At 44.5% G+C, this 26,915-nt stretch overlaps 4 protein-coding genes across 5 annotated transcripts; 3 read left to right on the top strand and 1 right to left on the bottom strand.

Moving 5' to 3' along the window:
- Nucleotides 1-6,020: 6,020 nt before the first annotated feature.
- Nucleotides 6,021-14,269, top strand: LOC125506522 (putative disease resistance protein RGA3). Of its 2 annotated transcripts, none has more exons than XM_087522348.1 (5): nucleotides 6,021-6,323; nucleotides 6,523-6,849; nucleotides 7,747-8,856; nucleotides 12,991-13,141; nucleotides 13,918-14,269. In XM_087522348.1, exons 2-4 carry the CDS (start codon nucleotides 6,556-6,558, stop codon nucleotides 13,075-13,077), a joined length of 1,491 nt encoding a protein of 496 aa, XP_087378474.1. In that variant the 5' UTR covers nucleotides 6,021-6,323; nucleotides 6,523-6,555; the 3' UTR covers nucleotides 13,078-13,141; nucleotides 13,918-14,269. The 2 variants fall into 2 exon arrangements, with proteins under 2 accessions (XP_087378474.1, XP_087378473.1); XM_087522347.1 differs by lacking the exon at nucleotides 13,918-14,269 and adding an exon at nucleotides 10,335-12,461 and having other exon boundaries at nucleotides 12,991-13,128.
- A 961-nt stretch (nucleotides 14,270-15,230) lies between these two features.
- LOC147974052 (uncharacterized) lies at nucleotides 15,231-19,430 on the bottom strand. The gene is made up of 4 exons (XM_087524892.1): nucleotides 18,266-19,430; nucleotides 16,369-16,915; nucleotides 15,330-16,031; nucleotides 15,231-15,240 (listed from the first exon to the last, which is right to left on the bottom strand). The coding sequence occupies exons 1-4, from the start codon at nucleotides 19,428-19,430 to the stop codon at nucleotides 15,231-15,233; spliced, it is 2,424 nt and encodes an 807-aa protein (XP_087381018.1).
- A 1,762-nt stretch (nucleotides 19,431-21,192) lies between these two features.
- Nucleotides 21,193-21,755, top strand: LOC147974051 (uncharacterized). The gene is made up of 2 exons (XM_087524890.1): nucleotides 21,193-21,642; nucleotides 21,729-21,755. The coding sequence occupies exons 1-2, from the start codon at nucleotides 21,193-21,195 to the stop codon at nucleotides 21,753-21,755; spliced, it is 477 nt and encodes a 158-aa protein (XP_087381016.1).
- Nucleotides 21,756-23,101: 1,346 nt separating this feature from the next.
- Nucleotides 23,102-25,533, top strand: LOC125506521 (putative apyrase 3). The gene is made up of 6 exons (XM_048671322.1): nucleotides 23,102-23,411; nucleotides 23,507-23,635; nucleotides 23,741-23,797; nucleotides 23,891-23,983; nucleotides 24,338-24,543; nucleotides 24,711-25,533. The coding sequence occupies exons 1-6, from the start codon at nucleotides 23,163-23,165 to the stop codon at nucleotides 25,348-25,350; spliced, it is 1,374 nt and encodes a 457-aa protein (XP_048527279.1). The 5' UTR covers nucleotides 23,102-23,162; the 3' UTR covers nucleotides 25,351-25,533.
- The last annotated feature ends 1,382 nt before the right edge of the window (nucleotides 25,534-26,915 follow it).

Genomic DNA, 26,915 nt, shown 5'->3' with positions numbered 1-26,915 from the left:
CAAACCCTAGCAATTTGGTTTCACCGATAGGGATCTCGGTCTCACCGAGATGGGATTGCAATTTCTCTGTTTCCTTTTCGTAACTTTTCGGTCTCACCGAAAGAGCGGATCGGTCCCACCGAGATTGCAATGTAAACTCACTGTTTCCTTTTCGTAACATTTCGGTCTCACCGAGAAGAGCGAATCGGTCCCACCGAGTTTACCTAACCAACCCTCTGGTTAGCTTATTACCAAATCGCTCTCACCGAGTTTGTGTAATCGGTCTCACCGAGATTACGTTATGCCCTAACCCTAACCATATCGGTCCTACCGAGTTGCATGTCAGTCCCACCGAAAATCACTAACGGTCACTAGGTTTACTAAATCGGTCCGACCGAGTTTGTTGATTCGGTCCCACCGAGATTGGTAAATTGTGTGTAACGGTTGGATTTTGTGTGGAAGCTATATATACCCCTCCACCTCCTCTTCATTCGTGGAGAGAGCCATCAGAACACATCTACACTTCCAACTCACATGTTCTGAGAGAAAACCACCTACCCTTGTGTTGAGCTCAAGATATTCCATTCCTACCATATGAATCTTGATCTCTAGCCTTCCCCAAGTTGCTTTCCACTCAAATCTTCTTTCCACCAGATCCAAATCCCATGAGAGAGAGTTGAGTGTTGCGGAGACTATCATTTGAAGCACAAGAGCAAGGAGTTCATCATCAACACACCATTTGCTACTTCTTGGAGAGTGGTGTCTCCTAGATTGGCTAGGTGTCACTTGGGAGCCTCCGACAAGATTGTGGAGTTGAACCAAGGAGTTTGTAAGGGCAAGGAGATCGCCTACTTCGTGAAGATCTACCGCTAGTGAGGCAAGTCCTTCGTGGGCGATGGCCATGGTGGGATAGACAAGGTTGCTTCTTCGTGGACCCTTCGTGGGTGGAGCCCTCCGTGGACTCGCGCAACCGTTACCCTTCGTGGGTTGAAGTCTCCATCAACGTGGATGTAGGATAGCACCACCTATCCGAACCACGCCAAAAACATCTGTGTCTCCAATTGCGTTTGAATTCTCCAAACCCTTCCCTTTACATTAATTCTTGCAAGTTGCATGCTTTACTTTCCGCTGCCTATATACTCTTTGCATGCTTGCTTGAATTGTGTGATGATTGCTTGACTTGTCTTAAAAGTACCTGAAATCTACCGAACTCTAAAATTGGGAAAAGGTTAAGTTTTTATTGGTCAAGTAGTCTAATCACCCCCCTCTAGACATACTTCAAGGTCCTACACCCTTCCTAGGAACAAGTAGCACCACTCCCCTCTTTGTAAAACATCATCCACCAAAGAATCCACCAAAAAGCAGGAGTAGTATATTACGCACAATGTGGCGCGAACCTGGGTAAATCATCGTGTCCTTGATCATCCATGCCGTGGTAGAATCTTTGTTTGCCGTGCCACCTCCAAACCAAGAAAATGGGCGGTCTCCTGCCCCTGGTGCCACACGTGTCCCCGGACACGCACCACCAACATCCTTGGACTAGAGTTGATGTAAGTTAACAATCGTGGTTGACATCCTCACTGCTGCTTGAAGTCTGCCGAGTCCATGGTGGTGTTTGGTTGTATACACTGTACCCGATTAAGAGTTAATAGCTACACATGACACACAGAGTTACAATAGAGTGCCTCAATGACTAGGGTGCATGGTGGCTGCGACACGGTGTTCGGCATGACGACCACATAATTGGAGGTGAGTGATCCCGTTGACGGTGCGGCGAACCAGTTGTTAGCGTCATCGCCACATGGAAGTTCACCATGAGGGACGATAAGGAGGGCGTTGAGGCATAGGACGAGTAGGAAAAGTGCAGTGCGCGCACGATGGCGGCGTTAGTGTAGTAGGCCGCGGGCGAGGAGCTCGAGACGAACGGCACCCGCGTTGGCACCAAGCACGACATGACATCCATGCAGCATGGTTGACGATGATCATTGAGCACAGAAAGAAGTCACACTACTAGGAAAAAGCCTACTAATGGTGCACTGGTTTTGCCTACTAATGGCGCATTACCAGTGTGCCATTAGTAGCACGCCACTAGTATATCTTACTAATGGCGCATCAAAGGTGCGCCCACCTACTAGTGCGCCATTAGTATGTAACAGCATGCGCCATTAGTGTGCCTCCCGGGGGCCATATGTAAGCATGGCTTTGTCATACTAATGGTGCATTCTCCTCTGATGCGCCATTAGTATCCTTTGGCATACTAATGACGCACCTGGTGATGATGCGCCATTAGTATGAATATTTGGTTTTTTTTCCTTTTCTGATTTTTGCGCAGGTTACAAAATATATTATTAGACAGAATATAAAATATATTATTAGACAGAATATAGACAGCAGCACACAGCAACATCAGATTCATCGAATACAATAGAAGATTAGTCTCCGAATACAATTCATCATATTAGTCTCCGAATTCAAAAGACCGAACAAAGATAAAACATTACAAGTCTCAAAAATAGGACCAAAAAGAATGCATAATGCCAAAATTCTCGCCGAAACATAAATGAATCAAAACATTCCGGCAAAATATTGGCAACTATCGCATTTCAAATACCGGTACCTTCAAACACAAACATATATGCAACACCACAAACACATGCAACACCACAAACATACATAGATCTAGCTAGGCCACAAAAAGTGCATGTGCACGTTGTTGGAGCGAGCTAGGGAGAAAAAAAGTAGATCTACATCATGAAGATAGCTTTCCCTTACTTACCTATCAAAAAAAAGGTAATTTCACCACTTAATTTTGATGAATCTATGGTGGAAATAAGGTGAGGAGGAGGAGATGGCCGAAAGCTTGGAGAAGGAGGTGGAGGGAATGAAGTGGGGAAAGTGAGTGGGTAGGTGTGGGGTTGTTCAAAATATCTTGTTGAGGTCCCAGGTTACTAATGGCACACCACGAGCAAATGCGCCATTAGTAACCCTGGTTACTAATGACGCACCAGCAGGTGGTGCGCCATTAGTAGTTTTGCAAAAAAGTAAAGAATATATAACTAGTAATGGCGCACTGTGAGAAGATGCGCCATTAGTAGTTTTGCAAAAAAAAGAAATTTTTTTTTTGCAGTGATGGCGCACTGTCTGCTTGGTGCGCCATTAGTAGTTAGAACTAATAATGGCGCATTGTAGACCTGATGCGCCATTAGTATGTATGGAGAAATGAAAAAAAAATCATACTAGTGGCGCACACTATTTTTGGTGCGCCATTAGTGTCCACACTAATGGCGCATCACAAACAGGTGCGCCATTAGTATATAGTAGTGGCGCACTACTTTCCTGGTGCGCCATTAGTATCAATTCTATCTATAGCCCTTTTCCTAGTAGTGTCACTCTAAATTTCGTCTAAACAATCACATGAATACCTCAGTACATTAGAATAGAGAGATACACATTTACTCCTCTATGAGCAAACCAACCTGTGGTTGGATGGTTAGAGGGACTGTGGTATCCCCAGCCCACCAGGGTTCAAGTCCTGGTGCTCGCATTTATTCCTGGATTTATTTCAGGATTTCCGGCGATGCGCATTCAGTGGGAGGAGACGTTCCCGTCGATGATGAGGTGCCTACGGTGACTTCGTAAATTTCAAGATGATATGCCGGCTCAGTCTTTCGGAGGTGCTCATAGGGGTAGGGTGTGCGTGTGTGCGTTCATAGGGGTGAGTGTATGCGCGTGTATATGAGCGCTTGTGTCTGTACTGTGTTCAAAAAATATACTCCTCTATGACTGTTGAACAGAAAACGCACAACCCAAAAGTCATGTGGGATGAAGCTACTAGTCAAAGAAAATTTCAAACCGCCGACCATGCATAATGAGTTTGACAAAATTCATCTAAAATAGCTCCAAACATCAACACGAACTTGAACATTTACAAACCGATCGTCTGAATGGAACCACAATGTTGATGTGCATCTTTTTCGTGCACAACTCATCTTGAATGGAAGCATCGTAGTGTAGATTAAAAGGAATTAAGAAGTGTCATTAAATGAGACCACACATATGCATTTGTATAGTCCACTAGAGAGATGTAGATATCGTCAAAACCGAAAACTGCAACGCAAAACTCGTGTGAAATAGCAAGATGAAGCTAGTGGTGAAAGGAAATTTCAATAGTGGACTTGGTGTGAGGATTTTACCGAAATTCATTAAAAATCTCCAAAGATTAGCACAAATTTGAATATTTACAGTTCATGAAATTGAGAACCGATCGCCTAAATAGAACCATAATGTAGATGTGCATATTTTGTTTGTAAAACTTATCTCGAATCGAAGTCCCATTGTGTAGGCTAAAATGGGTTAATTATGCAAAACCCACGTACATGTGTGCATAGTTAGCTGCATCATCGGATCACTAAAATTCAATTTGGCCGTTCCTAACGGGCCTTACTGAGAAGTGTTTTAAATATCGCGTGGGTCAAGAATTCGGTTTAACGCAGCCCACCAAACAGATCAAAACGATATCGCGCTGGTCTGGCCTCGTAATATGCAGTCTACTAAATGTGTCATCAAAGTATGGTGACCACTAGGCGCCGGTCGGTCGGCCGGCTCAATTTTAGACTATTCACAGTGGGAGTAATATAGGTAGTAACATCACACATATCTAGATAAAATAAATGATGTGGCAAGCAATAAATGAAGAAATGAAGAGAAATGGTAACATAGCTAGTTACTAGTAGTATGAGTAACATCACACATATCAAGGCAAAATGAGTATATAGCCTAATAAATGAAGTGTTGCATGTTACCACACATATGTTACTCCTCACTATAGAGGTGGTAATATAGACTAATAACATGTGCATGTTACTAATCTATGTTACTACCCATTGTGGCTAGTTTTAGGCCGGTCACCGCGTGGGCATTAGATCTGGGTGTTGTCGCCGTCAGATCAGGCTTCTTGTATTGTATTTCGTTCTTTATAAAATCACATCGGACGAGCAAAAAGGGGAACCGGAGCAGCACCCGCCATGGACCCACGCCATGAACGAGCTAGGTGACTAACCTCGAAGCACCGTTGCCCTCATTGCCGGTCGGCGCATGTTTCTCCTGTCGCGTCCACGCATGCAACAGCGTGCATTGTGTTTGCAGCTCCTGGTGCGACAGTCCCAGCTCTGGTGGTAACGGCTGCATCTGCGGTGAAGACGGCCGCAACCTCGGTGGCGGTGGTCTCAGACCGCAACACCCTGTCAACGAGCTCCATCGTAGCAAAAAAGATTGCCGGTTGCAATAAATTCAGGACTCCATCCGGACACCATGGAAACCAATCCAGTCGATGCAACAACAAAAAAGAAATGCTGGTTCCAGCTCAGGATTCGTCGGTTGTAGCAAATAAATAAATACTGGTTCCAGCTCGCGTCGATACTTCCAGCAAAACTCTTGTCCGCTGCGCAGCTCCGCCGCCCTCCACGGTTCTAGCATCTTCTCTACACGGTTGTGGCACCGACTCTGCTGGTTCTAGTAAATCTCACTTCGCAAAATCTGCCACCCTTTGTATCCATTTTTTTTTGTTATTCGTTGGTTCCACCTTTTAATTTTGCCGGTTGAAGCATTTTACTCGACCGGATGCAACATCTCGTAGCAAAGTATGACTCGATGTGCGTGGAGGCAGAAGAAGAGCACTGCTGTACTCACATTGTCTTGCTAATTATGCCCGAACGGCTCGTAGCACCGGTTGCAACGGCCACCCCCTTCATTCATAATCTTGTATTAACGGACTATAAGCCTGTTACTTTAGAATAAACTTCTTTTAAACCTGAAAAAAAAAAGACAAGCCTAAGAAGCCGTCCATGCATGGCACCAAACGGCTGCCCACCGTGCATATCATTTATCGTAGAAGAAAGGTAACGAATGAGTCAAGAGATAACTAACGGAGAAAAAAAGGGCAGTCGCACGGGGCCCACCAGGAACGCGTGAGACGTGGGAAGCAGTTTGCCTCGGCCGGACGTATATAAACGTTTCCCTTAAAGTATAGCTGGCTGGCTAGAGGTGCTCTCGTACTCCCTCCGGTTCATCAGTTGACTTTGAGGTCCCCTCGCCGCGCTCGCTCTGCCGCCTGCTCTACTTGCTCGCTCCTGGCCGGCGGCCGCCACGCCCTCGCCATCCTCCGGCCGTCCCGCGCCGGCCGCTACCTCGACGCCCCTCGCCATCCGGACACGACCTGTCACGGGCCGCCACCTCGCTGTCGCCCTGGGCGACGACGCCTGGACCCGGCCGCCTCCGACCTCACCTCACCGGATCCCGCCGCTGCCGACATCAACCAGGCCGGATCGGTGGAGAGCCGTCTACAGGTCCATATCCCTTGCTCTACCGTCTTCCTTGCAAGCGCACGGCTTCCGTTGCTCTGCACTTCTGCCTGTCCAGTTCCAGTCTTGCCTGCAAATTTAGCTGCTGGTTATCTGCAAGTTAATTAGTGATATCTGTAAAGCAGGTCATGATTGATTCTGCAGTTGCTGATACAATTTTTTTTTGCTTCCAATGCCTTGGTAGACTGAAAAATCCCCAACCCGACAGACACGAGCCATGGCGACCGTCGGGGCGGCGCTCGGGGGCATGCTCGCCTCAGCCGTCATCAAGGTGGTGATAAGACAGATCAGTTCTACCATCGCTGGGGAGATCAAGCTGCATAAGAACATGAAGAAGGATCTGGAGAAGATGAAGATGACGCTCGAGTCGGTGGAGGCCGTGCTCAGCGACGCTGAGAGACGCTCTATCACGGATAACTCGGCGCTTCTATGGCTGAAGCGGCTCAAAGACGCCGTGAACGACATCTCCGACATGCTTCAAGATTTTGAAGCTGACACCAACCTCAACCTGGTATGCAAGATTCTGTTGATTTGGTTGCCATCAATCTGGATCTGAAGGCAGTTTATTATTATTATTTCTAAGAGATGAACCGGGAAAGCTTGATTTTTTTAGGTAATGAATTAGTAGATCTGAAACATTTTTATGTACTGAAGTAGATTTGAGTCTCACCATTGGAGTTGATATTTGGGGAAGTAGTGACTGAACCCACGGTGCACCCATGCAAAAAAACATACCAAAACATTTCAAAAAAATCTGAAACTTTATGGAAATGTTCATCAACAAATGTTAGAGAGACTTGCCAATTTTGGTGGTCAAATGATATCTTAGGAGAACTGCACAAAAAAAAAACAAATTTGGGTCAAACAATGCACATACATTTTGAGTAATTTTGTCTTTTTTGTATAGAGCTCCTCGGATGTCTGACCACAAAAATTTGCAAGCCTCTCTAACATTAGTTGATGATCATTCCCACAAAGTTTTAATTTTTTTCAAAATGTTTTGGTATGTTTTGTTGCGTGGGTGCACTAAGGATGGGTGTAGAAAAACCACTCTCTCGATATTTAAGTCGATGTTATGTAAAAGCTATATCTGCTTATTGAGCGGCTAGGGAGTAAGCACGAATAGAGGCACAGCTATGTCTAATAAATGGAAATGCCACTGTATAAAAGTTCTAGTAGGAAACAAACCATCAAAGTACTAATGCTAGTTCATTATTACAGTGTTATTAGTACACGTGCATTAGTTTCGTATAATGGGTCTTTGTAACCGCCGGAAAACAATCAAATAACTAGTCGGTTTAGCCTTATACTAATTTTTTTAAATTACAATGGGACTTCATAAAAGAGTCATCGTTTGTTCTTTGAAAGCCTTCCATGGTACTAACAATTCACATTGCATCTCTTGCAGTTAGCAACTACGATGAAGAAGATTAAGATGCCACACAAGATGAAAGAGATGCAAAAGCGCCTACAAAAGATAACAGATGACCGTAACAATTATCGGGTTCTGCCAGAAGCTCGCAGCGAGGAGCAGCGAGTTCCTGATGTTCGGGAAACAACAGGGAATGCGGAGGAAGCAGAAATCATCGGGAGGAGTGAAGAAAAACTGAAAATCTTGGCTTGTTTATCTGAGAACAGCACTCAAGGTACCACCTTCTTTCCCATATGGGGCTTTGGAGGCATTGGAAAGACCACCTTGGCAAGATCGGTTTTCAACAATTCCCAGTTCAAAGAATACTATCGGGTGTGGGTCTATGTGTCCCAGACATTTGACTTGAAAAAAATTGGCAACATTATAATATCGCAGCTGTCCCAGCAGAGCCAAATATCTGATTTACATAGTATCCATACTCGTCTTCAAGAGTTGTTTACTGGTAAGAGGATCCTGATCATTTTGGATGACCTGTGGGAGAAGCATCCTTCTCAACTAGAACAATTGAAGGCTATGCTGAAGCAGGGTGAGGGGAGCAAGGTGATGGTTGTGGTAACCACACGCGAAGAAAGCATTGCAAAGGAAATTGGTACTGTTGCTCCATACGAATTATCTCCCTTCACCGATGAAATGTGCTGGGATATTATTAAGCAAAAATGCAACTTTGAGGCTTGTCCTGACAAAGAGCGTTTGGAGCCCATTGGGAAGGAAATTGCAAAAAAGTGTGGAGGTGTGGCTTTAGCTTCTCAATCACTTGGACACATGTTGAAATTCATGCCGTGTGAAATGTGGGATTCGGTTAGAACCAATCATATTTGGGAACTGTCTATTTCCAAAGATACACCAAATACACATGAAGTGCTTGCATCCTTGCTGTTAAGCTACAACTTCATGCCTCCACGCTTGAAGCTATGCTTTGGTTATAGTGCAATCTTTCCAAAAGGTCACAATATTATTGAAGATGATCTAATTTATCAATGGATTGCTCTTGGATTCATAGAGCCATCTAGTGCGTTCTCTACCTGGCATGTCGGTCAAAATTATTTTAGGATGCTTCTGGAGATGTCTTTTCTTCAACATTCAAAGGTGAGTTACACCATACCTACACAAGTACTAGTTGTCTTTTTTTATTTAATATATTGAACTAAAACTCTGGTTGATAGTGAACATTTTTTTAGAGATGTTGAGAATATTTTCCTATGATTCCGTTGCATGCAGTATGTTGGAATAACTACTTTACTACTTCAGTTTTCAAAAACAAAAATCGATGAGTTTAACTACTTTACTACTTCCGTTGAAGGCAGTATGTTGAAAAATGATTTTTAAAAGCGCACGTGCCCCTTTAGAAAATTATAGTCTTTGTGTGTGTGTGCCACAAGGGCCAGTTTTACAATAGAGGGCTCACGCGTGAGGAAAGGTAAGCTGCCAAGACATAGCAGCGACCTTCTCAGAGGGATCTTTCGATCTAAAAGTCCAAAGTGTGAAGTCGTTGATGATGTTCCTAGTGGTAGTGGAGGGTCGGTGGTACTTGTTACGGAAGACACGAGCGTTCCTAGAGTCCAAAATCTCCCAGAGCATGGAGAGAGCCACCAATGGCCAAATGTTGCAGTTGAGGCCGATCTTCACATTTGCTCTTTGATTACTTTGCACAACATTATTTTACTTATTAGATCAATATTGCAATGGGTGCGAAGCTGATGGCCCTACAACTCTAGCAGTGTGCTTGTAGCGCCTCGTTGAGCTCTGAATCCGGCAACACAATTGCAACTCATCTTCCCCGTGCAGCACTTTGTTTATTATTGGTTTTTTTTGCCCGAGGAACAGTTGGTGTTTTTTAGTTTTGTATGCATGAGGCAGTCAAATCAGTTTCACCGCAGAACCATTCAAGCCATTTTGCTCATCTCAAATCCTTGCATTAAGTATATATGTTCTTAACTAAAATGTGTTCTTGACGGTGAATCTGGGCAAGCTGCTGTGTTGAGGGACTTTTCAAGTTTCAAATTTCTTACGGATCGAAAAGATTTCTTACTCGGTCTAATTAATTTGCTGCACCTCGATCAGTTTTCATTGGACCTTACAACCAGTATACAACTGTTACACACTGTATTTCATATTTTAATTGTAGTATGTTAGTAGTCTAGAAACCAAATGTTACTGTTATGTTGAATTTTTTCTTTATTGTAACTGTACTGTATCGGTAAGAATATAAATAATTTTAAAATGTACTGCAAATCAACATTTTATCAAAATTATACAAAATATACGAAAAAAATTAGTGTTCATGTTCTTGATTTTACTTCTTATTTGTCCCTTATTTCATAATACACAAATGCACTAGATGAAAATGGCAATAGATTTAACAAATAGTCATCTTACAAAAGAAACAGGTGTAGAAGAAGTAAAAAAGAAAAACCCAATACATCAGCTGGAAACACACGGTACAGTTATAACCTCTGGATTGCAGATACAGATTAAAATCCAGTCAGTAATTCGCTTAACTCAACCTCACATCAGTAATAGAATTTTAACTGTTAGTCTTACACTATTGTATCTTATTCTTGTAGGCTGACAGTAGAACTCTCAAAAGAAAACATGTTCCAAGGTTCACTATGCATGACCTGGTGCATGACCTTGCAAGATCGGTCATGGCTGATGAATTTGACTTGGAGGGCCCGAACTGCCGTTATGCATGGCGGACTCGCGCAGATTTTAAGCCATTAAAGCCATCCACGACTTCACCTGCAAAGCTAAGGGCGCTGCATATTATGGACCATACCTACACAAGAATTCAGTTCCATCATGATGTAGATTCACCAGCTAAGTACATCCATGTCTTAGATTTAAGCACAGACTGTTCCCATGAGTTGCCAGATTCAATTGGTCAATTTAAGCAGTTGAGGTATCTTAGGGCTCCATCATTTCAGGGTAGAATGAATCCAAGGTTTTTTCGTATGCTCTCAAAGTTGAATTATCTCAACCTTCATTGCTGTCATGAGCTCTCAGCATTGCCAGAGTCGATTGGCGAAATGAAATGTCTGATGCATCTTGACTTATCACGTTGTATACACCTACAAGAACTCCCATTGTCATTTGGGAATCTCGGAGAGTTGCTATATCTGGATTTGTCAAACTGTAATGGTCTTTTAGGGATACCCCAAGCTTTGGATGGCCTTAACAAACTCCAACATTTGGACTTATCATCATGCAAAAATCTCAGAGGGCTGCCCGACGTCATCCGCAAGCTCACTGAACTCTGCTATTTGAATCTATCAGGGTCCATGCATCATATCTTTGACAGTTCATCAACAGATCAAGCTGAGAGTTTCATTCACTATATCTGCATGCTTCCCAATATGAAGCAGCTGGACTTGTCTTCCCAAGGTCAATATTCTCTTAGTATACCAGATAGTGCTAGCCGCCTCAGCAAGTTGGTCCTCAATTGGTGCCGCCATGTTACTAGGATTCCAGAATGTGTGGCTAAAATGGATAGGCAAAGCCTTTTTGGCTTGTTGCCGGAATTTTTTGTATATTCAGATGGTACTGAATCTAACAGCAACCTTGGGTTGCTTGAGCATATAAATCCTGAACAGCTGTGTATCAGGATGCTTGGAAATGTGAAGTTCTTGGAAGAGGTGCGCATTATAAATCTGCGTAAGAAACACAGAATTGGGGAACTGAGATTAGGGTGGTTCGAAGATGCGAAGAGATACGTGGACGACATGGAGTTGCTGAGGGAGCTAGTGCCACCAACCACTTTGCAGAGGTTTGAGATATCTGGTTATAGTAGCGTGAGCTTTCCGGACTGGCTAATGAGTATCAGAAATTATCTCCCTAATCTTGTGCGCGTGGAGATGTCTAATTTGCCAAACTGTAACAGTCTACCACCCCTTGGCCATCTACCAAATCTCCGAGAGCTTATTCTGGGTGCGATGAAAAGCCTGGAAGAATGGAACATAGCATACTCGAATGGCGAGGATAGTCCGGATGAGCTCATGTTCCCTAAGCTTGAGGAAGTGATTATATATAATTGCCCCAAGTTGAGGATAAAACCACACCTTCCTAGAGCAGCCTCTTGGAGTATAACAACAAGTGATAGTGTGCTCATCTCATGGGGAGAGAGCGTGTCACACACCGGTGCTTCCTCATCTTCTTCTTCTTCAGTACCTACTACTCTGGAAGTTACAGGCAGCAAGTTGCCTCTGCATCAGTGGAGTTTGCTTCACCACCTACCTGCCCACAGCGATTTGGATATCTATGGTTGCAGTGATTTAGCAATCTCACCAGAGATCATCCAGGCCCTCCACTCCCTCAAATCACTGAAACTAGACATGCGAGACTCAGACCATGCAGAACTGATTGAGTGGTTCACGTACCTCACGTCTCTTCAGCAGCTGTCATTACTGAACTACAACAAGCTTAAGAAATTGCCCGGTAAGATGAGGCAACTCACACAGCTCCAATCATTAACACTGTTGGAATGCAGAAGTATGACATCGCTGCCAGAATGGTTAGGAGAACTCACCTCTCTCAGTAAACTTGAAATTGTGTGCTGCCCTGGCATCACGACTTTGCCACACAGCATACAACAGCTCACAAACCTCCAACAATTGGAAATTCGTGACTGCCATTGATTAAGCATGTGGTGTGAAGCAGAGGAAAACAAGATCAAGCTTGCTCATATAGGAGAAATGGTATGTGCCCTGCCATACTATCTGTCATATACATATTGCACTTGGTTTTGCACTGATCACGTATTCCCTCATCCATAATACCACGTTCTCCTTTTCTGTTCTGTACTTCCTTGATGGATTTTCTTGCAGAAAATGCTTTTAGGAAGTAAAGTAATTCTTCTTTTCCCCAACATATCCTTGTTATTGAAAACATCAGAAAACAAGAAGGTGGTTTTGATGTTAAAATCAATAGAAGGAAACACTCCTATGTGTACCAAAATATGCGTTTAGGAGCTTCGGAAGAAATCGCAACGAAAATTTCTTTCTTAAAAGTAAGAACGAAAATCTGTATTAATACCTGTTTCAGATTTACAGGACTATTCTTTCATCCAAAATGCCTTGACTTTGTACACATCAACCTGCGTACATTGATTTACACATAGCACCGAATTTTGTTGTTGATCAAACATGTTCCTTCTGTGTAATGCTTATGATTTATGTGAACACAAATTTAAGTTAATGATAGAATTGACTTTGTATTTTTCTGCAGCGTACTGAAGATAAAGCCACTCCGAGAGAGCCAGGGGAGCAAGCAGAGCCAGCAGAGCCGCAACATAGTGGCCGTTTGAGATTCTGAGCTGTCAGTAGCAACGCCCAATGTTAGCGAAACCGTTAGTAGCTTCAGCAGGATTTCTAGAAAGGTAACAGGTTCATTTGACACCTCAAACGAGATCGTGCACCCTTTTCGTATTTATCCGAAAAATACTAAAAATATTATAAAGTGCAGCGCCGGATAGATCCAATCTATTCTTGAAATAGACAACTCGCACATGCTCCCTTTCCAAAAAAAAAATCAAAACACCAACCACTATAGTTACATTTATTAGATTTGTTGCTAAAATATCTGTATTAAGCCCGAAACTGCCAGCAGATGGCCAGTGAGCTAAAAAAAGAAAGAATGGGTTACATTTTTCATATGCTCTCCTCTTATAGATAGGACGAACAAAGAACAAAGTTTTTCGATCACTTACTTCGCTCGCCCTTTTTTGATCGTTTTTTAATGCAAATAGATTCAACCTAGGAATTTCTTTTAGATTCAGTCTTAGGTCTTGTTTAACCGGTGAAAGACTTCCTTTATTGAAATGTTCTATTCCCAAAATTCCTAACTTAAAAGGAAAAAACTTTCCACTTTCCTAAACTAAGGACGGAAAATAAGAAGGCAAGCATATCTTCTAAATTAATCATACTCAACTCAGCCCTTCCTAGAATGAGGTATTATTAGTCCCGATAAATAGATAATTCGAGGAGTAATAAATAGGAGTAAATTAAATAAAGTATTGATATAATTGGAACTGCGGAAGCAAATACCAATTTACTAAAAAAAAGTATCTAATCGAAATTGAGTGGTCCACGCCCCGATTTGATGCTCACCCTGGATGGTTTCTAACGACTTCATATAACCTCCTCTTTTCTGTAGCATGGGTCTTCTCGCGTATATGTATGTATATGAATATAATACTGCTCGGTGAAAATACAAGTGCAGCAGAAGTCGACAGTCCTGCATCCGCATTTCAACTGGAGCTACAGGTTATGTATGTATATGGGAGACTGCTGTGTTCTGCATGAATTCAAAGTGCCGGGATTTTTGTATATTACCTTTGGCAGTAAAGATTCTTGTACTATGTTATCTACTGCCCTTAACAAAGATAAAGATAACGCATTCTTAGAAATAGCGCTTGTTATTTCGTTACTAGTTCTGGGGTCATAGTGCTAGCTGTTTGTCTGCTGGATTGCTTGAATGAAATGTATTTTCACTTATTTTATTGAAAGGAGCAATTCTGATACAACCTAATTGATTCAACTGAATCAAAAGAAGGCCTCGCATTGTTTCAAACATATGTCAATCTTGGGACTCTGTATCCTTGTGACCATGTATTTTTAGTACTGATTGTTGTAGTTGATTCATGTCAGGCATTAATAAAAAAGTGAGCATTTAGCAGCAGAATTACTTACCAATGCAATTCTGTGCATCCAGTATGCCATAATAGCTCTGAGGAGGTGATGTATGTCTGTCTGGTGTGTGTCTGTTTTCTGTTGTGGGCATAGATTGTACTTATTGCATTAACGGTGTAAAGATTGGAGGAAGCGTTGAACCCTTTGGTCTCGGGCCGCTGTATATATTGAGAAGTTGTCGTGGCTTACAAGCATAGGGAGATCGCTAGGATTCACTCGGAGTTCGTACAGGAGAAGGAAAGAAGATTTACAACGAGAGGGAGAGTCCAACAGAAGAAGAGATAGATGAGTTTGAAACATACACGCATAACTCTATCAATCTATCTAACATCCTCCCTCAATCTAAACCTATGAAACCTTGTCTAGATTTAGATTGTACTTAAATTCATTCAACCTCCTCATGGTAAGTGGTTTGGTGAAGCCATCAGAAGTTGATCTTCTGTGGGAATAAACTTGATATCAAGTAATTTGCGAGCCACTCTTTCTCTGACAAAATAAAAATCAACTTCTATATGCTTTGTCCGTGCATGGAAAACAGGATTTGCCGAAAGATAGGTTGCACCAATATTGTCACACCATAACCTTGCAGCTTGTGGAATTTTTATTCCTAGTTCACAAAGGAGAGTATGAATCCACATAATTTCGGCAGTTGCATTTGCTAGAGCTTTATATTCCGCCTCGGTGCTGGATCTAGAGACAGTGGCCTGTTTCCTTGCACTCCATGATATAAGATTTGATCCCAGAAATACAGCAAATCCACCTGTAGATCTTCTATCATCAGCACACCCTGCCCAATCAGCATCAGAATATGCAGTCACCAACATGGATGATGACTTAGCAATCTTAAGTCCTAGTCCCATTGTAAACTTAAGATACCTCACAATTCTTTTAACTGCTGTCCAATGAACTGTACTAGGAGCATGCAAATACTGACATACTTTATTAGCAGAATATGAGATATCTGAACGAGTTAAAGTCAAGTACTGTAATGCACCAACAACACTTCTATAATTTGTTGCATCCTCTGGACCAAGTGCATCTCCTCCCTCAACGGAAAGTTTTTCTGAAGTTGAGAGTGGTGTACTTACAGGCTTACAGTGTTCCAGTCCCATCCTCTTGATAATGTCAGTAGTATATTTTTCCTGTGTCAAAAGTATTCCATCCTTCACCTTTTTTACTTCAATGCCAAGAAAATAGTGAAGGTTGCCCAAGTCCTTCAATGCAAAGTCCATATGAAGATCTTGAAGCAGACATGTAGTAGCATCTGGACTGGAGCTAGCAACAATTATATCATCAACATAAACAAGAACAAATATTGTTATGTTGCCTCTGTTATAGAAGAATAGTGAGGTATCTGCCTTTGATGGATTAAAACCAAGTTGTTGTAACTTTGTGCTCAACCTTGAGTACCAGGCTCTAGGGGCCTGTTTTAGTCCATACAAAGCTTTATCTAATTTGCAAACATAATGTGGTGTGCTTCTGTTTTCATATCCCGGCGGTTGCTGCATGAACACTTCTTCCTCAAGAACACCATGAAGAAACGCGTTCTGAACATCTAGCTGTCGTAAACTCCAACCTCTAGAAATAGCAATAGATAATACAAGTCTGATAGTAGCTGCTTTAACCACAGGACTAAAAGTGTCCTCATAATCAATTCCAAATCTTTGTTTGAATCCTTTTGCAACTAACCTAGCCTTGTATCTATTTATGCTTCCATCTGCTTTTCTTTTAATTTTATAGACCCACTTGCAATCAATCACATTTTTTCCTTTTCCTGGTGGAACTAGATGCCAAGTTTTATTTTTCATAAGAGCTTGGTATTCACTATCCATAGCTTCTTTCCACTCTTTGTGTGCAAGGGCATCACTTAAGTTCACCAGTACTAGTAAGAAAAGCATGTTTTCGACTGTCATACCTTATTGTACCATCTTTATATTCTTTAGGCTTGAATATTCCGGACTGTGATCTGGTACTACGCTGAGAAACTTCATTCATACGAGCGGAAGACCTTGATGCAGAAATTATTTGCTCATCGTTTGTATTTTCTGGAATATGTAGCTCAGCCGCAGAAGATCCTGGCGTGTCTGCCGAAGACGATCGGCTGCCCTGTCGCTCCAGATCCGAGAAAACCGCGTCGTCCGAGAGAATTTGCCTCGTACTGAAATCGCCAACCACCGGACTCCGTGTGGCATCGCCAGATGACGCCCTCTCGGGTGCGCGGCAGGGCGACCTATAGCTAGGCCCCGCGGCTGTCGGCCTGTCGGCCGAGACGTTGGCCCGCCCACTCGTGGCAACAGGTGAGTCGCCGAGGCCCATTGTTGTCGCTCTGTCTGCCGCACATGGGCTGGCAGGCTCTTCCTGATTGGCAGCGCGCGTCAGGTGATTCTCCTTGGATCGCGTAACACCGACGCCGTAGTTCTGCAGTAAATCAACATGGGCTGTAGCGCCTGTTTTGTCCAAATCTGCACACATAAAATTACAGCTAGAAACTGCATTTTCTTCATTAGAACCTGCATTATTTTCTGCATTATTTTCTTGTAACATCTCATGATCAGTTTCAGTTAATTCACCCCCGTGATCAGGAGAAGTTGAAGACTCGGAAAGAAGTGAAATTTCTTCACGAAGAAGAGCGCCTGCATTGGGATGAAGTTGGGCAAAAGGAAAAATAGTTTCATCAAAAACGACATCGCGAGAAATATAGATTCGTCCTGTTGAGACATCTAGGCACTTGTAGCCTTTATGGAGATTGCTGTACCCAATGAAAACACACTGAGTGGACCGAAACTCAAGTTTGTGGCGATTATAGGGACGAAGATTGGGGTAGCAAGCACACCCAAATATTTTTAGAGATGTGTAATCTGGTTTTTGATGAAACAGGCGCTCTAGAGGAGTTGAATTTCCAATGACTCTACTAGGAAGGCGATTGATAAGATATGTAGCAGCAATAAAAGCCTCATCCCAATATTTGAGCGGCATAGAAGCATGAGCAAGTAGAGACAATCCTACTTCAACAATGTGACGGTGCTTGCGTTCTGCAGAACCGTTTTGCTGATGTGCATGTGGGCAAGATACATGATGTTCAATGCCTACACTACGAAAGAACGAGTTGAGTTTCTCATACTCGCCTCCCCAGTCACTTTGGACTGCAAGGATTTTCTTGTCAAAGTGACGCTCAACAAGTTTCTGAAATTCTTGAAAAATAGCAAAAACTTCAGATTTATGTTTAAGCAAATATATCCAAGTGAACTTGCTATAGTCATCGATGAAACTAACATAATATTTTTTCCTTCCAAAAGAATCTCTTGCATGACCCCATACATCACTAAGCTCTAAAGGAGCATGAGAAACACTATTTGACCTAGGATAAGGAAGTTGATGACTCTTGGCACATTGACAAGCTTCACAAACAGACTCTGTATTATCTCTACCTGACAATGGAAGATTGTCTTTATTTACTACTTGCTCAACTATAATAGACGAAGGATGACCTAATCTTTGATGCCATCTTGCCAAGGAGGGCTTGACGACGGATTGGACTTGACGACGACGCTTTCGATTAAAGACCCTGGATGTGATGGGGTAGAGACCTCCGATGCATCTACCGTGATGGAGGAGCTCCCTCGTTGCTCGATCCTTAATGAAAAAATATTCAGGATGAGTCTCAAAGAAGACATTATTATCATATGTTAAACGAGACATGGAAGCAAGATTTTTATTAGCTTGTGGTACATGAAGCACATCTTTAAGAACAAGATCATGTTTAGAAGTAGGGGAATTAATGAAAGCTTGACCAATATGATGTATGTCCATACCTCCACCGTTTGCAACAGTGTTCACTTGATCATTGCCATAGTAGCGTTCACGAGTTGCGAGTTTCTCAAGCTCACTAGTAATATGATCAGTTGCTCCAGAATCAGCATACCACACGGTGTCTCCTTCTCCTCCTTGCTCTCTCAAAGCGGCAAGGACATGACGCTCTTCAGGCACGTAGTTCTCGTCATACCTAAGCCAAAAATCAAGTACCTCATGACCGGGTTTCTTGCAGAGCTGACATCGAGTTCGGGGGCGACCATCGTTGTTGCTAGAGGGGCGTGGGCCATTGTTGTTGGCGCGCCCACGCCCATTGTTGCTGTTGTTGCCGCGGCCACGCCCTTGCTGGCCTTGGTGACCACGACCTCGGCCACCATAGCCACGGCCACGAGTCAAGGCGTTTACCGAAGATTGACGCAGGTTTCCTTGTTGCAGCAGATTGATGCGGGCTTCAAAACTAAGAAGCTGGTTGTAGAGCTCGGCGACGGTGACGGGCTCGACGCGGGCAGAGAGGGCTGAGACCATCGAGTTATACTCCATGTCCAGACCCTTCAGAACGAAGGAGACGATCTCCCCATCGCCGAGCGGAGACCCGGTGCAGGCGATCTCGTCTGTCAAGGCTTTGATCTTGGCGAGGTACTCTGGCATCCCCATGTTGCCCTTCTGAAGATTTGCAAGGGCGATGCGAGTGTTGACGAGCTGCGATTGTGTTTGCGCAGCGAAGAAGGCGTGGATGGCGCTCCACACCTCGGCCCTCGTCTGGAGAGTAACGACCTGCGCAAGAACCTCACGTGATAGAGATCCCATAAGGTAACCTTGTACCTGCTGCTGCTGGGCGTACCAGATCGTCCTGGCGTAGTTGAAGACCTGCTCTTCCTTCCCATCCTTGGTGATGGTGATGGTGGCAGGGGGCGCCATGTTTGCGGCATCCAGGAAGTGCTCCATCTGTGCCCCCTTGATCTGGGGTAGCACGATGGCCTTCCAGAGAAGGAAATTTGTCCTTGTCAGCTTCTCTGATGGAGGCGACCCGAGGGAGCTAGCGCCGTTGCTGGAGGTGGAAGAAGAAGCGTAGGAGGAACCGGCAAACTGGGTAGTCATGGCGCTCATGGTGGATGTGGTGAGGGTGGAGATGGTAGCGGCGGCGGTGGATGCATCGGTTCCTGCCATGGCGTTGATCTACAGCAAATACAGCGGCTAGGTTGTTTTTCCTCTCGGGCTGAAGGCTTTCTCGTAGGTTGCTAGATGCGATGAGGATAGGCTCTGATGACCATGTAAAGATTGGAGGAAGCGTTGAACCCTTTGGTCTCAGGCCGCTGTATATATTGAGAAGTTGTCGTGGCTTACAAGCATAGGGAGATCGCTCGGATTCACCCGGAGTTCGTACAGGAGAAGGAAAGAAGATTTACAACGAGAAGAAGAGTCCAACAGAAGAAGAGATAGATGAGTTTGAAACATACACGCATAACTCTATCAATCTATCTAACAAACGGACGCAATATTTGTATATACTTTAACATCACTCTTTTGTATACCACACAGTGACTTGAGCAAATATGTTTACATGAAAGAAAAATTCATCACGAGGACGACAGCTCGACTGAACTCTGAACTAAAGCTTGGCTTTGCAGAGTCTGGACCTTGGCGGCACTTTATCCTGCCGTTGTAACCCTGACTGGTGTTGTAAATAATTTTAGCCTGCATAAGCTTTCCCATTCCTTGCATCGAAGAACCGGTCACCAGGAAATCCTAGGCGGGAGCAAAAAACAAGTTGTGAAGAAAAGTGAACCATGCCGATAGGCTGAGAATCAGAGAGGAAATCCTTGACATATGCACAACACTGCACCAGCTGGCCGATGCCAACACCAAGAGGTCAAGGGGGCAAGGAACCAGGATTTTCAGAATTTATCATAACACTTAAGCAGCATATTGGCAATTGTAGTCTTGGAAACAATTGAGCACAGGGATGTAAATGGCAAATAAACAACGTCCGCAACTCTCGTTTAGATGCTTTTATGTAGGCCGATAGTTCATTTTCTCCAAAAAGGAAAACAAATTATTGAACTGTTAGACCGTAAGTGGGTTTAGACGGGGCCCGGTTATATCCCTAACTGAGCATCATGAATTATAAATTCATTGACATGTTAGTCTTCTTTATAAATTCCGAAACTCTCAAACCATGTAAGCAATTTTTCTATGTTCTTGAATAAAGTCGATCAAACCAGGGAGTACACAGGAATGGGCCTGCAGCTCTGATCTGAGCCTACACCTTCGTGACCGCCAACTCCTATTTAGCGTCTTAAGCGCCAGTTACTAGTATCCTTGCAACCTGCCACAGCCTCGTTCTGCCTTGGGCTCGGCCGATCGAACTCTTTCTTTTCCTGTATGTTAGTTCTTTTCCTCACAGGTTTTGGTGACCTTCTAGACGGTTCCACTGGTTTTTTCTAGGTCGGTTTTCTACTAGTTTTTCTCGGACAAGTTTTGCATGGTTTTCTTTTCTTTTTCCATTTCCTTTTTCTTTTTAACATTATTCTAAAAATCGGCAAAACTATTTAAAATCATGATTTTTTTAATTCCTGAACATTTTTAAAATCCATGAACAGTTTTAAACTTCTGAATGTTTTAAAATTCATTAAAATAACTTAAATCCATGAATTTTTCCAAATTCATTAACTTTTTAAGATTTATTTAATTCATGGATTTAAGAAAATCAAAAGTTTAATTTTTTTATGGATTTGAATAAAAAATTTCTATGCTTGCATCGTATATCATTGCCCATGAGTCTGTGGAATCCTAGGTGGGCATCGCCTTATCTTCACAAGTGTGGCCACACGTGAGTCACATGAACCCACGTTGGAAGTGTCACCCACCTTTCCCAATACCTTTTTCTGCTGCCGGCGGCCTTGGAGTTCCAGACTTGAGGTGGATGAACATGGCCATGCAGGGCAGGTGGTCGTGGCTACAGCAAGCCGAGGAAGGTAGGTGCTGGCAAGAGTTCAGATTTTCGGTGCCGAAGGAGTCCATGCAACTATTTAAGGCGGCGACCAGAATGCAGCTAGGTAATGGGCGCATCACCCTCTTTTGGGAGGACCGGTGGCTTGATGGATATCGAATCCAGGAGTTGGCACCGATGGTATATGCTAGTGTGCCGCCCAGGCTACGGCGGGCACGAATGGTGGCCGAGGCCATCGAGGATAATACATGGGCAAGAGATATCGGGCCAGACCTGCAAATTGACACCATTCGGGAGTACTTACGGATGTGGACGAGGATCAGCGACATTGAGCTCCAGGAGGCTCGGCCCGATGAGGTTACATGGTCCTGGGAGAGGGGCGGTGCCTTCTCAGTAAGATTGGCGTACGCGGCCAAATTCGTGGGCCACGTGATCGCTCCTACATCAGACTTCTTGTGGAAATCAAGCGGCCCATTGCAGTGTCGGTTATTCTCATGGCTTGCCCTTCGCAACAGGTGTTGGACGTCAGACAGACTAGCTAGGAGAGGGCTACCGCACCATGACTCATATTCCCATTCTGCAACCAGGAAGAAGAAACTAGCAATCATCTACTGCTCACCTGTGTGTGTTCTCTAGAGTGGTTTGGGCGCACATCTGCCATGCACTAGAGGTGCCGGCATGGGCGCCTAGTGGGACTGAGGTGCTTTCCTTCTTATGCCAAAGTAGAGAGAAGCAAGGCCTAAGCATCAGGACCACTAGGGCAATAATCTTGCTTGGTCTTTGGGAGTTGTGGAAGCACCGGCATGCAGTGGTTTTCGATGGTGCTACTCCGGATATTGCAACTGTCATGCGACACGTGGAGCGTGAAGGACGAACATGGTGGAATGCAGGGCTCATGAAGGGGAGCGCAGAGAGTTTCTTCAGTAGGTTAAGTAGGTGGAGTACGCGTGAGTAGTCGTCTGCATGAGTATGACCACAAGTGTGGTGTGGAGTGGACTAAATGTCGAGGTGTAGTATGTAAAATATAATGGCCACACCAGTGGAGGGCTCTGTATGCCCTTTCCCTCTCTTTATAATTTTTTTTAAAACGGAGGCAAAAGCTTTGGCTCACCTCATTAATAAAGAAGAAGAGAATTGCCCGGTTAATTAACGGAAAACCGGACGAAATTCGTTACAACATGCCCACACAGGACACCCAGGGCGACCTGGCAACCCACACAAGAACGCATACACACGGTCGAGGTAGCAATCCGGTATCATCGTCATGACACCTCCGCCAAGGCAACTCCGACTCCACCATCAACGACCACCGATGAAGCCCTCACCATAAACGAGCGTCGAGGCCTGCGCCGGACAACGCCAAACAATCCACCGCACGCTCCGAAGACCAGACAACTCCGACTCTGGCGACGAGCATTGCAGGGGGAAAGCGCTGGACCTGCACCGAGCCAGCGCCGTAACCGACCACCCGTCTCGTGTCATCGTCACCGCGGAAGCACCTCCTCTGCAGCTCCGACTTCACGAAGACAAGTGAGGATCGGCCACCCCTCGAACACGCCGGATGAGACCGACTACCAAAGCTCAGCAGCAACCCAACTCTCTTTATAAAATGATACGCATGCTATGCGCTCGAGAAAAAAAAAATCCCCTTTTGGTGTTATAAACAACGTGGCCGCCTGACAAGCAAATGCTAATCAAAGAACAGAAAAAACACGAGCATGTTGCGCATGGAGATCTTGAGCCGACCGTCCAGCGATCTGCTTTGTCTTCATGTGTGTTGGATCTGTGCCACCTACTACCAGGGACCCGATTGCGCACAAGTGCACAGCTGGGGAGCTGATCCAAAACACGACCCCATCTCGCCCTCTTTAAATCCCACTGTCACTTACAGCTGGACTCAACAGTCAGCACTTGCCAGTCACCAGTAGCTAGCTCCCCCCCTCTCTCCAATGGCTCGCGTCGTCGCCGCGGCACCGCTTCTCCTCCTCCTGCTTGCTTCGTCGTCCGCGGCCTTTGCCGACACGGTGCTCGGCCGCAAAGGCAGTACCGCGGCGGAGGGGCCCGTGCAGTTTCCGGGGGTGGGCAAGTACGCCGTGATCTTCGACGCCGGGAGCACGGGCACACGCGTGCACGTCTTCAAGTTTGACAACAAGATGGACCTCCTTGAGATCGGCGACGACATCGAGGTCTTCGCCAAGGTATGTACGCCTGTAGTACATATGCAAAAGCAAATCTCACAATTATATCATTACACTCAAGCACGAATGCAACGTTGGTTTTGTTCATGGTGTAGGTGTCCCCCGGGCTGAGTTCCTTCTCCGGGCGGCCCAAGGAGGCTGCAAAGTCCGTGATACCACTGCTCGACAAGGCAAACAGTGTCGTCCCTTGGTGGCAAATGAACAGAACTCCCCTTAAACTAGGGGTAATATATATACGAGTTTAATGAAAAAATTGAAATTTGATCTTTGAACTCCTTTATACTCTGTATGTATGTGGTAATTAAACACTGACGAAAGATATTAAGCAGGCGACGGCTGGGCTGAGGCTTATCGGAGACAAGCCATCGGAGCAGATCCTTCAAGCGGTAATCACTTTACTAATTAGCAGTTTAAATATATATGCATCAAGGAGTAATCGAAGGACCGTTGGTGTTGACTCTCCCTTGGTACAATTACAGGTGAGGGATATCGTCCACACCAAGAGTAAATTCCAGTACAACCCAAAGTGGATCAATGTTCTCGAGGGATCTCAAGAAGGGTCTTACATGTGGGTAAGTCCACCGCTTCTTCCAATCTTGTGAACCTTTTCTCTATAACATTTGGTTATGTTTTTTTGGATAGCTTTTATATATGTCCTAGGTTGATTGACATTCAGTCGATTTTGCATATTTGTTCATATGAATTTCATAAGGTATTATACTTAAAAATAAATTCAAAAAGTATTCATCAGGCAATAGAAAATATTCATATAGTATTAAAAATTGTATTGCTTGTTTTCAAAGGTTAGATAATACGAAAACTTGCATTGATCTTAGTTTCAAGGTCGACGGTGATTGACATCGGAGAGATTTAGATTTATTCAATTTTTATTTTATTTATGATTGGCAAACGCGCTATATATGCAGGTTGCTCTGAACTATCTGCTGGATAGATTGGGCGGAGATTACTCGAAGACCGTAGGCGTGATCGATCTTGGTGGCGGTTCGGTCCAAATGGCCTACGCCGTCTCTCCAAACACCGCAGCAAACGCCCCGGCAACGCCTGATGGCAAGGACCCTTACATCACCAAGGAGTACCTCAAGGGAAAAGACTACAACGTCTACGTCCACAGGTCATCAATCATGAAGTCAATTAGACACTACAAGAGCAAATGTTTACTAATAATTAATTGAGTTCCACACAATTAAGTTCGAACTCACAAAGAGAGGTGGATTATTATATACTAAACCAGCGACAAGTAATATGGATCTACTATTTTCTCACAAATTGAGTTTGCAGCTACCTGTACTACGGCAACTTGGCTGCTCGTGTGGAGATCCTCAAGGCCAAGTCCGGGCCGTTCAGCTCGTGCATGCTGCGTGGATCCACCGGCAACTACACCTACAACGGCGAGGTCTACGACGCGGCGGCGTCGCCGGAAGGGGCAGTGTACACCAAGTGCAGGAAGGAGGTGGCCAAGGCGCTGAAGCTGGACGCGCCGTGCGCGAACAAGAACTGCACCTTCGGCGGCGTGTGGGGCGGAGGCGGCGGCGCCGGGCAGGCGACGCTGTACGCGGCCTCCTTCTTCTACGGCAAGGCCACCCAGGTCGGGTGGGTGGATAAGGACGCCCCGAGCGCCAAGTCCAGCCCGGGGGCGTTCAGGGCGGCGGCCAAGAAGATCTGCCCGCTCAGCTTGGAGGAGGCCAAGGCGGCGTACCCCGGGGTGCGCGAGACGCCCTACATCTGCATGGACCTGGTGTACCAGTACACGCTGCTCGTCTACGGGTTCGGGCTGGCGCCGGCGAGGGAGATCACGCTGGTGGACAAGGTGAAGCACGGGGAGTACTTCATGGAGGCCGCGTGGCCGCTCGGCGAGGCCATCGAGGCCGTCGCGCCCAAGAAGCGCATCCAACATGATCCACCCGTCAACGTTGCATGATCGCTAGCTTGTACTACTATGATCCAAGCAGCGCCGCGGCTCCATGCTTTATCTTCCGTACGTAGTCCTTGTCTCGCGTGGAGAATAATGAGTGAAGGAAACCACCGCTTATCCGTAGTGATGTTTGTTCTCCAGGATTTCAAGTTTACTCATCTAGTTATAATGGGAAAACTTTTGACAACACCACTGCACAAGCAACATTTCCCTTTTATGTTTTGGATGGAAAATGATTCGTTCCTAACGTGAACTTTTACCAAACTTTCCATCAATGCTTCCCCCCTCCCTCCCCAATTTAAATGGGGCCGGGCCCGTGTTCTCCAATCATAACTTGCCAGCAGTCTAATCACGTAAGGACTACATTAAGTATAGTTAAAGTCGACCTAGGTATATGTAGGGAGATCGATCAGTATACATGCATGTATGTGTTAGAAGCAAACAAGGCCAGGGGAGAAGGATAGAGAGAGAGGGATGCATCTAAGAGATGATGCGAGAGGCATACTATATCGAGGGGGAAGGAGTGTGCGAGTATGAGATCGATGAAAAAAGTGGTTCGTAGGTGTAGCATTACTCTTATCATTCCATCGTTTTCAGATCATACAGACTGTGTCAATGCATCGCTCGCTCACGTAGGAAGCACGCGTTGGTATCCCCAAGTACCGCACGTGCCCGCTTTATCTGCTCAGTGTCGTTCTCCTCCACACATTCATTTTCATCCTGCAAACACATCTCTCTCTCTCTCTCTCTCTCTCTCCCAAACAAGCCACATCCTACCACAAGCCTTGAATGGGAGCGCGTCATCAAGAGAGAGTTACAACTATGAATGGAAGGAGTTGCAACCCATGACAAAATAGCAAGACCCTCAAAATATGCTATTACCGTGCTATATCACGCTATAACGCGCTATTAGCGAGATATTATACACTGATTCATGTAGCAAGACATTTGTCAAAACGCTATAGCGTGTTATTACCGTGCATTCATGCATTTTAAGGTACCAGTGAGTAATAACAAAAACATTTAGAAGGTGAAGATTCCTCTCAAATTTTAAAATCTTCACGTGGTATTTTCATATGGGAGTTGTGTTAACCAAAGACAACCTCGTACGTCCCAACTGGCTTGGAAGTAAAAACTGGTGTTTTTGTACTCGTGATGAAACAATCAAACACCTCTTTAAGGGTGAGAGCATATGCGTTACTATGGTCGCTTAGGTCTTTGCTATGTTGAAATGATTTGGTTTTTAATGATAAAAAAAGATTCTCGTCTACAGGTTTTTTTCGCTGTTCATGGCGCGTGTATGTGGTTGGAGCATGTGCCTAGGAGGTTTTTATCCAACATGGCTGGCAGCATATCTCTAGACGAGTCCATCATACCTTTTGACATAGGTATAGTGTCGGTCTATATGAAACTACTGTTGCCGAATTGTCGGTTTTTTATCCTTTTTTTGTCAGAGAGTTGGTGTTTGGCTGTGTGCATACTAGTAATGTAGATGGTGGGTGATACTCTTAATGCTCTTATTTCGCTTGATGCCACATTTTAAGATAATAAAAGCGCCTTTAATCAAATAA

The sequence above is a fragment of the Triticum urartu genome, chromosome 5A, assembly GCF_056163025.1.
Source record: "Triticum urartu cultivar PI428250 chromosome 5A, HENAU_Tu73, whole genome shotgun sequence".
Lineage (NCBI taxonomy): Eukaryota > Viridiplantae > Streptophyta > Magnoliopsida > Poales > Poaceae > Triticum > Triticum urartu.
The sequence above is the reverse complement of the archived record's forward strand: the minus strand, read 5'-3'. Positions and strand labels throughout refer to the sequence as shown.

Excerpts from the sequence above, each read along its gene's own strand:
- LOC125506522 (XM_087522347.1), top strand. The coding sequence starts at position 6,556 with ATGGCGACCGTCGGGGCGGCGCTCGGGGGCATGCTCGCCTCAGCCGTC. Across the intron at positions 6,850-7,746 it reads CTGACACCAACCTCAACCTG|TTAGCAACTACGATGAAGAA; the intron begins GTATGCAAGATT and ends CATCTCTTGCAG. Across the intron at positions 8,857-10,334 it reads CTTTTCTTCAACATTCAAAG|GCTGACAGTAGAACTCTCAA; the intron begins GTGAGTTACACC and ends TTATTCTTGTAG.
- LOC147974052 (XM_087524892.1), bottom strand. The coding sequence starts at position 19,430 with ATGGCAGGAACCGATGCATCCACCGCCGCCGCTACCATCTCCACCCTC. Across the intron at positions 16,916-18,265 it reads CACTGTTGCAAACGGTGGAG|ATTTGGACAAAACAGGCGCT; the intron begins GTATGGACATAC and ends TTATGTGTGCAG. Across the intron at positions 16,032-16,368 it reads TATAAAGATGGTACAATAAG|AGGTTGGAGTTTACGACAGC; the intron begins GTATGACAGTCG and ends TGCTATTTCTAG.
- LOC147974051 (XM_087524890.1), top strand. The coding sequence starts at position 21,193 with ATGGCCATGCAGGGCAGGTGGTCGTGGCTACAGCAAGCCGAGGAAGGT. Across the intron at positions 21,643-21,728 it reads CGGCCAAATTCGTGGGCCAC|GTGTTGGACGTCAGACAGAC; the intron begins GTGATCGCTCCT and ends CCTTCGCAACAG.
- LOC125506521 (XM_048671322.1), top strand. The coding sequence starts at position 23,163 with ATGGCTCGCGTCGTCGCCGCGGCACCGCTTCTCCTCCTCCTGCTTGCT. Across the intron at positions 23,412-23,506 it reads ACATCGAGGTCTTCGCCAAG|GTGTCCCCCGGGCTGAGTTC; the intron begins GTATGTACGCCT and ends TTCATGGTGTAG. Across the intron at positions 23,984-24,337 it reads AAGAAGGGTCTTACATGTGG|GTTGCTCTGAACTATCTGCT; the intron begins GTAAGTCCACCG and ends CTATATATGCAG.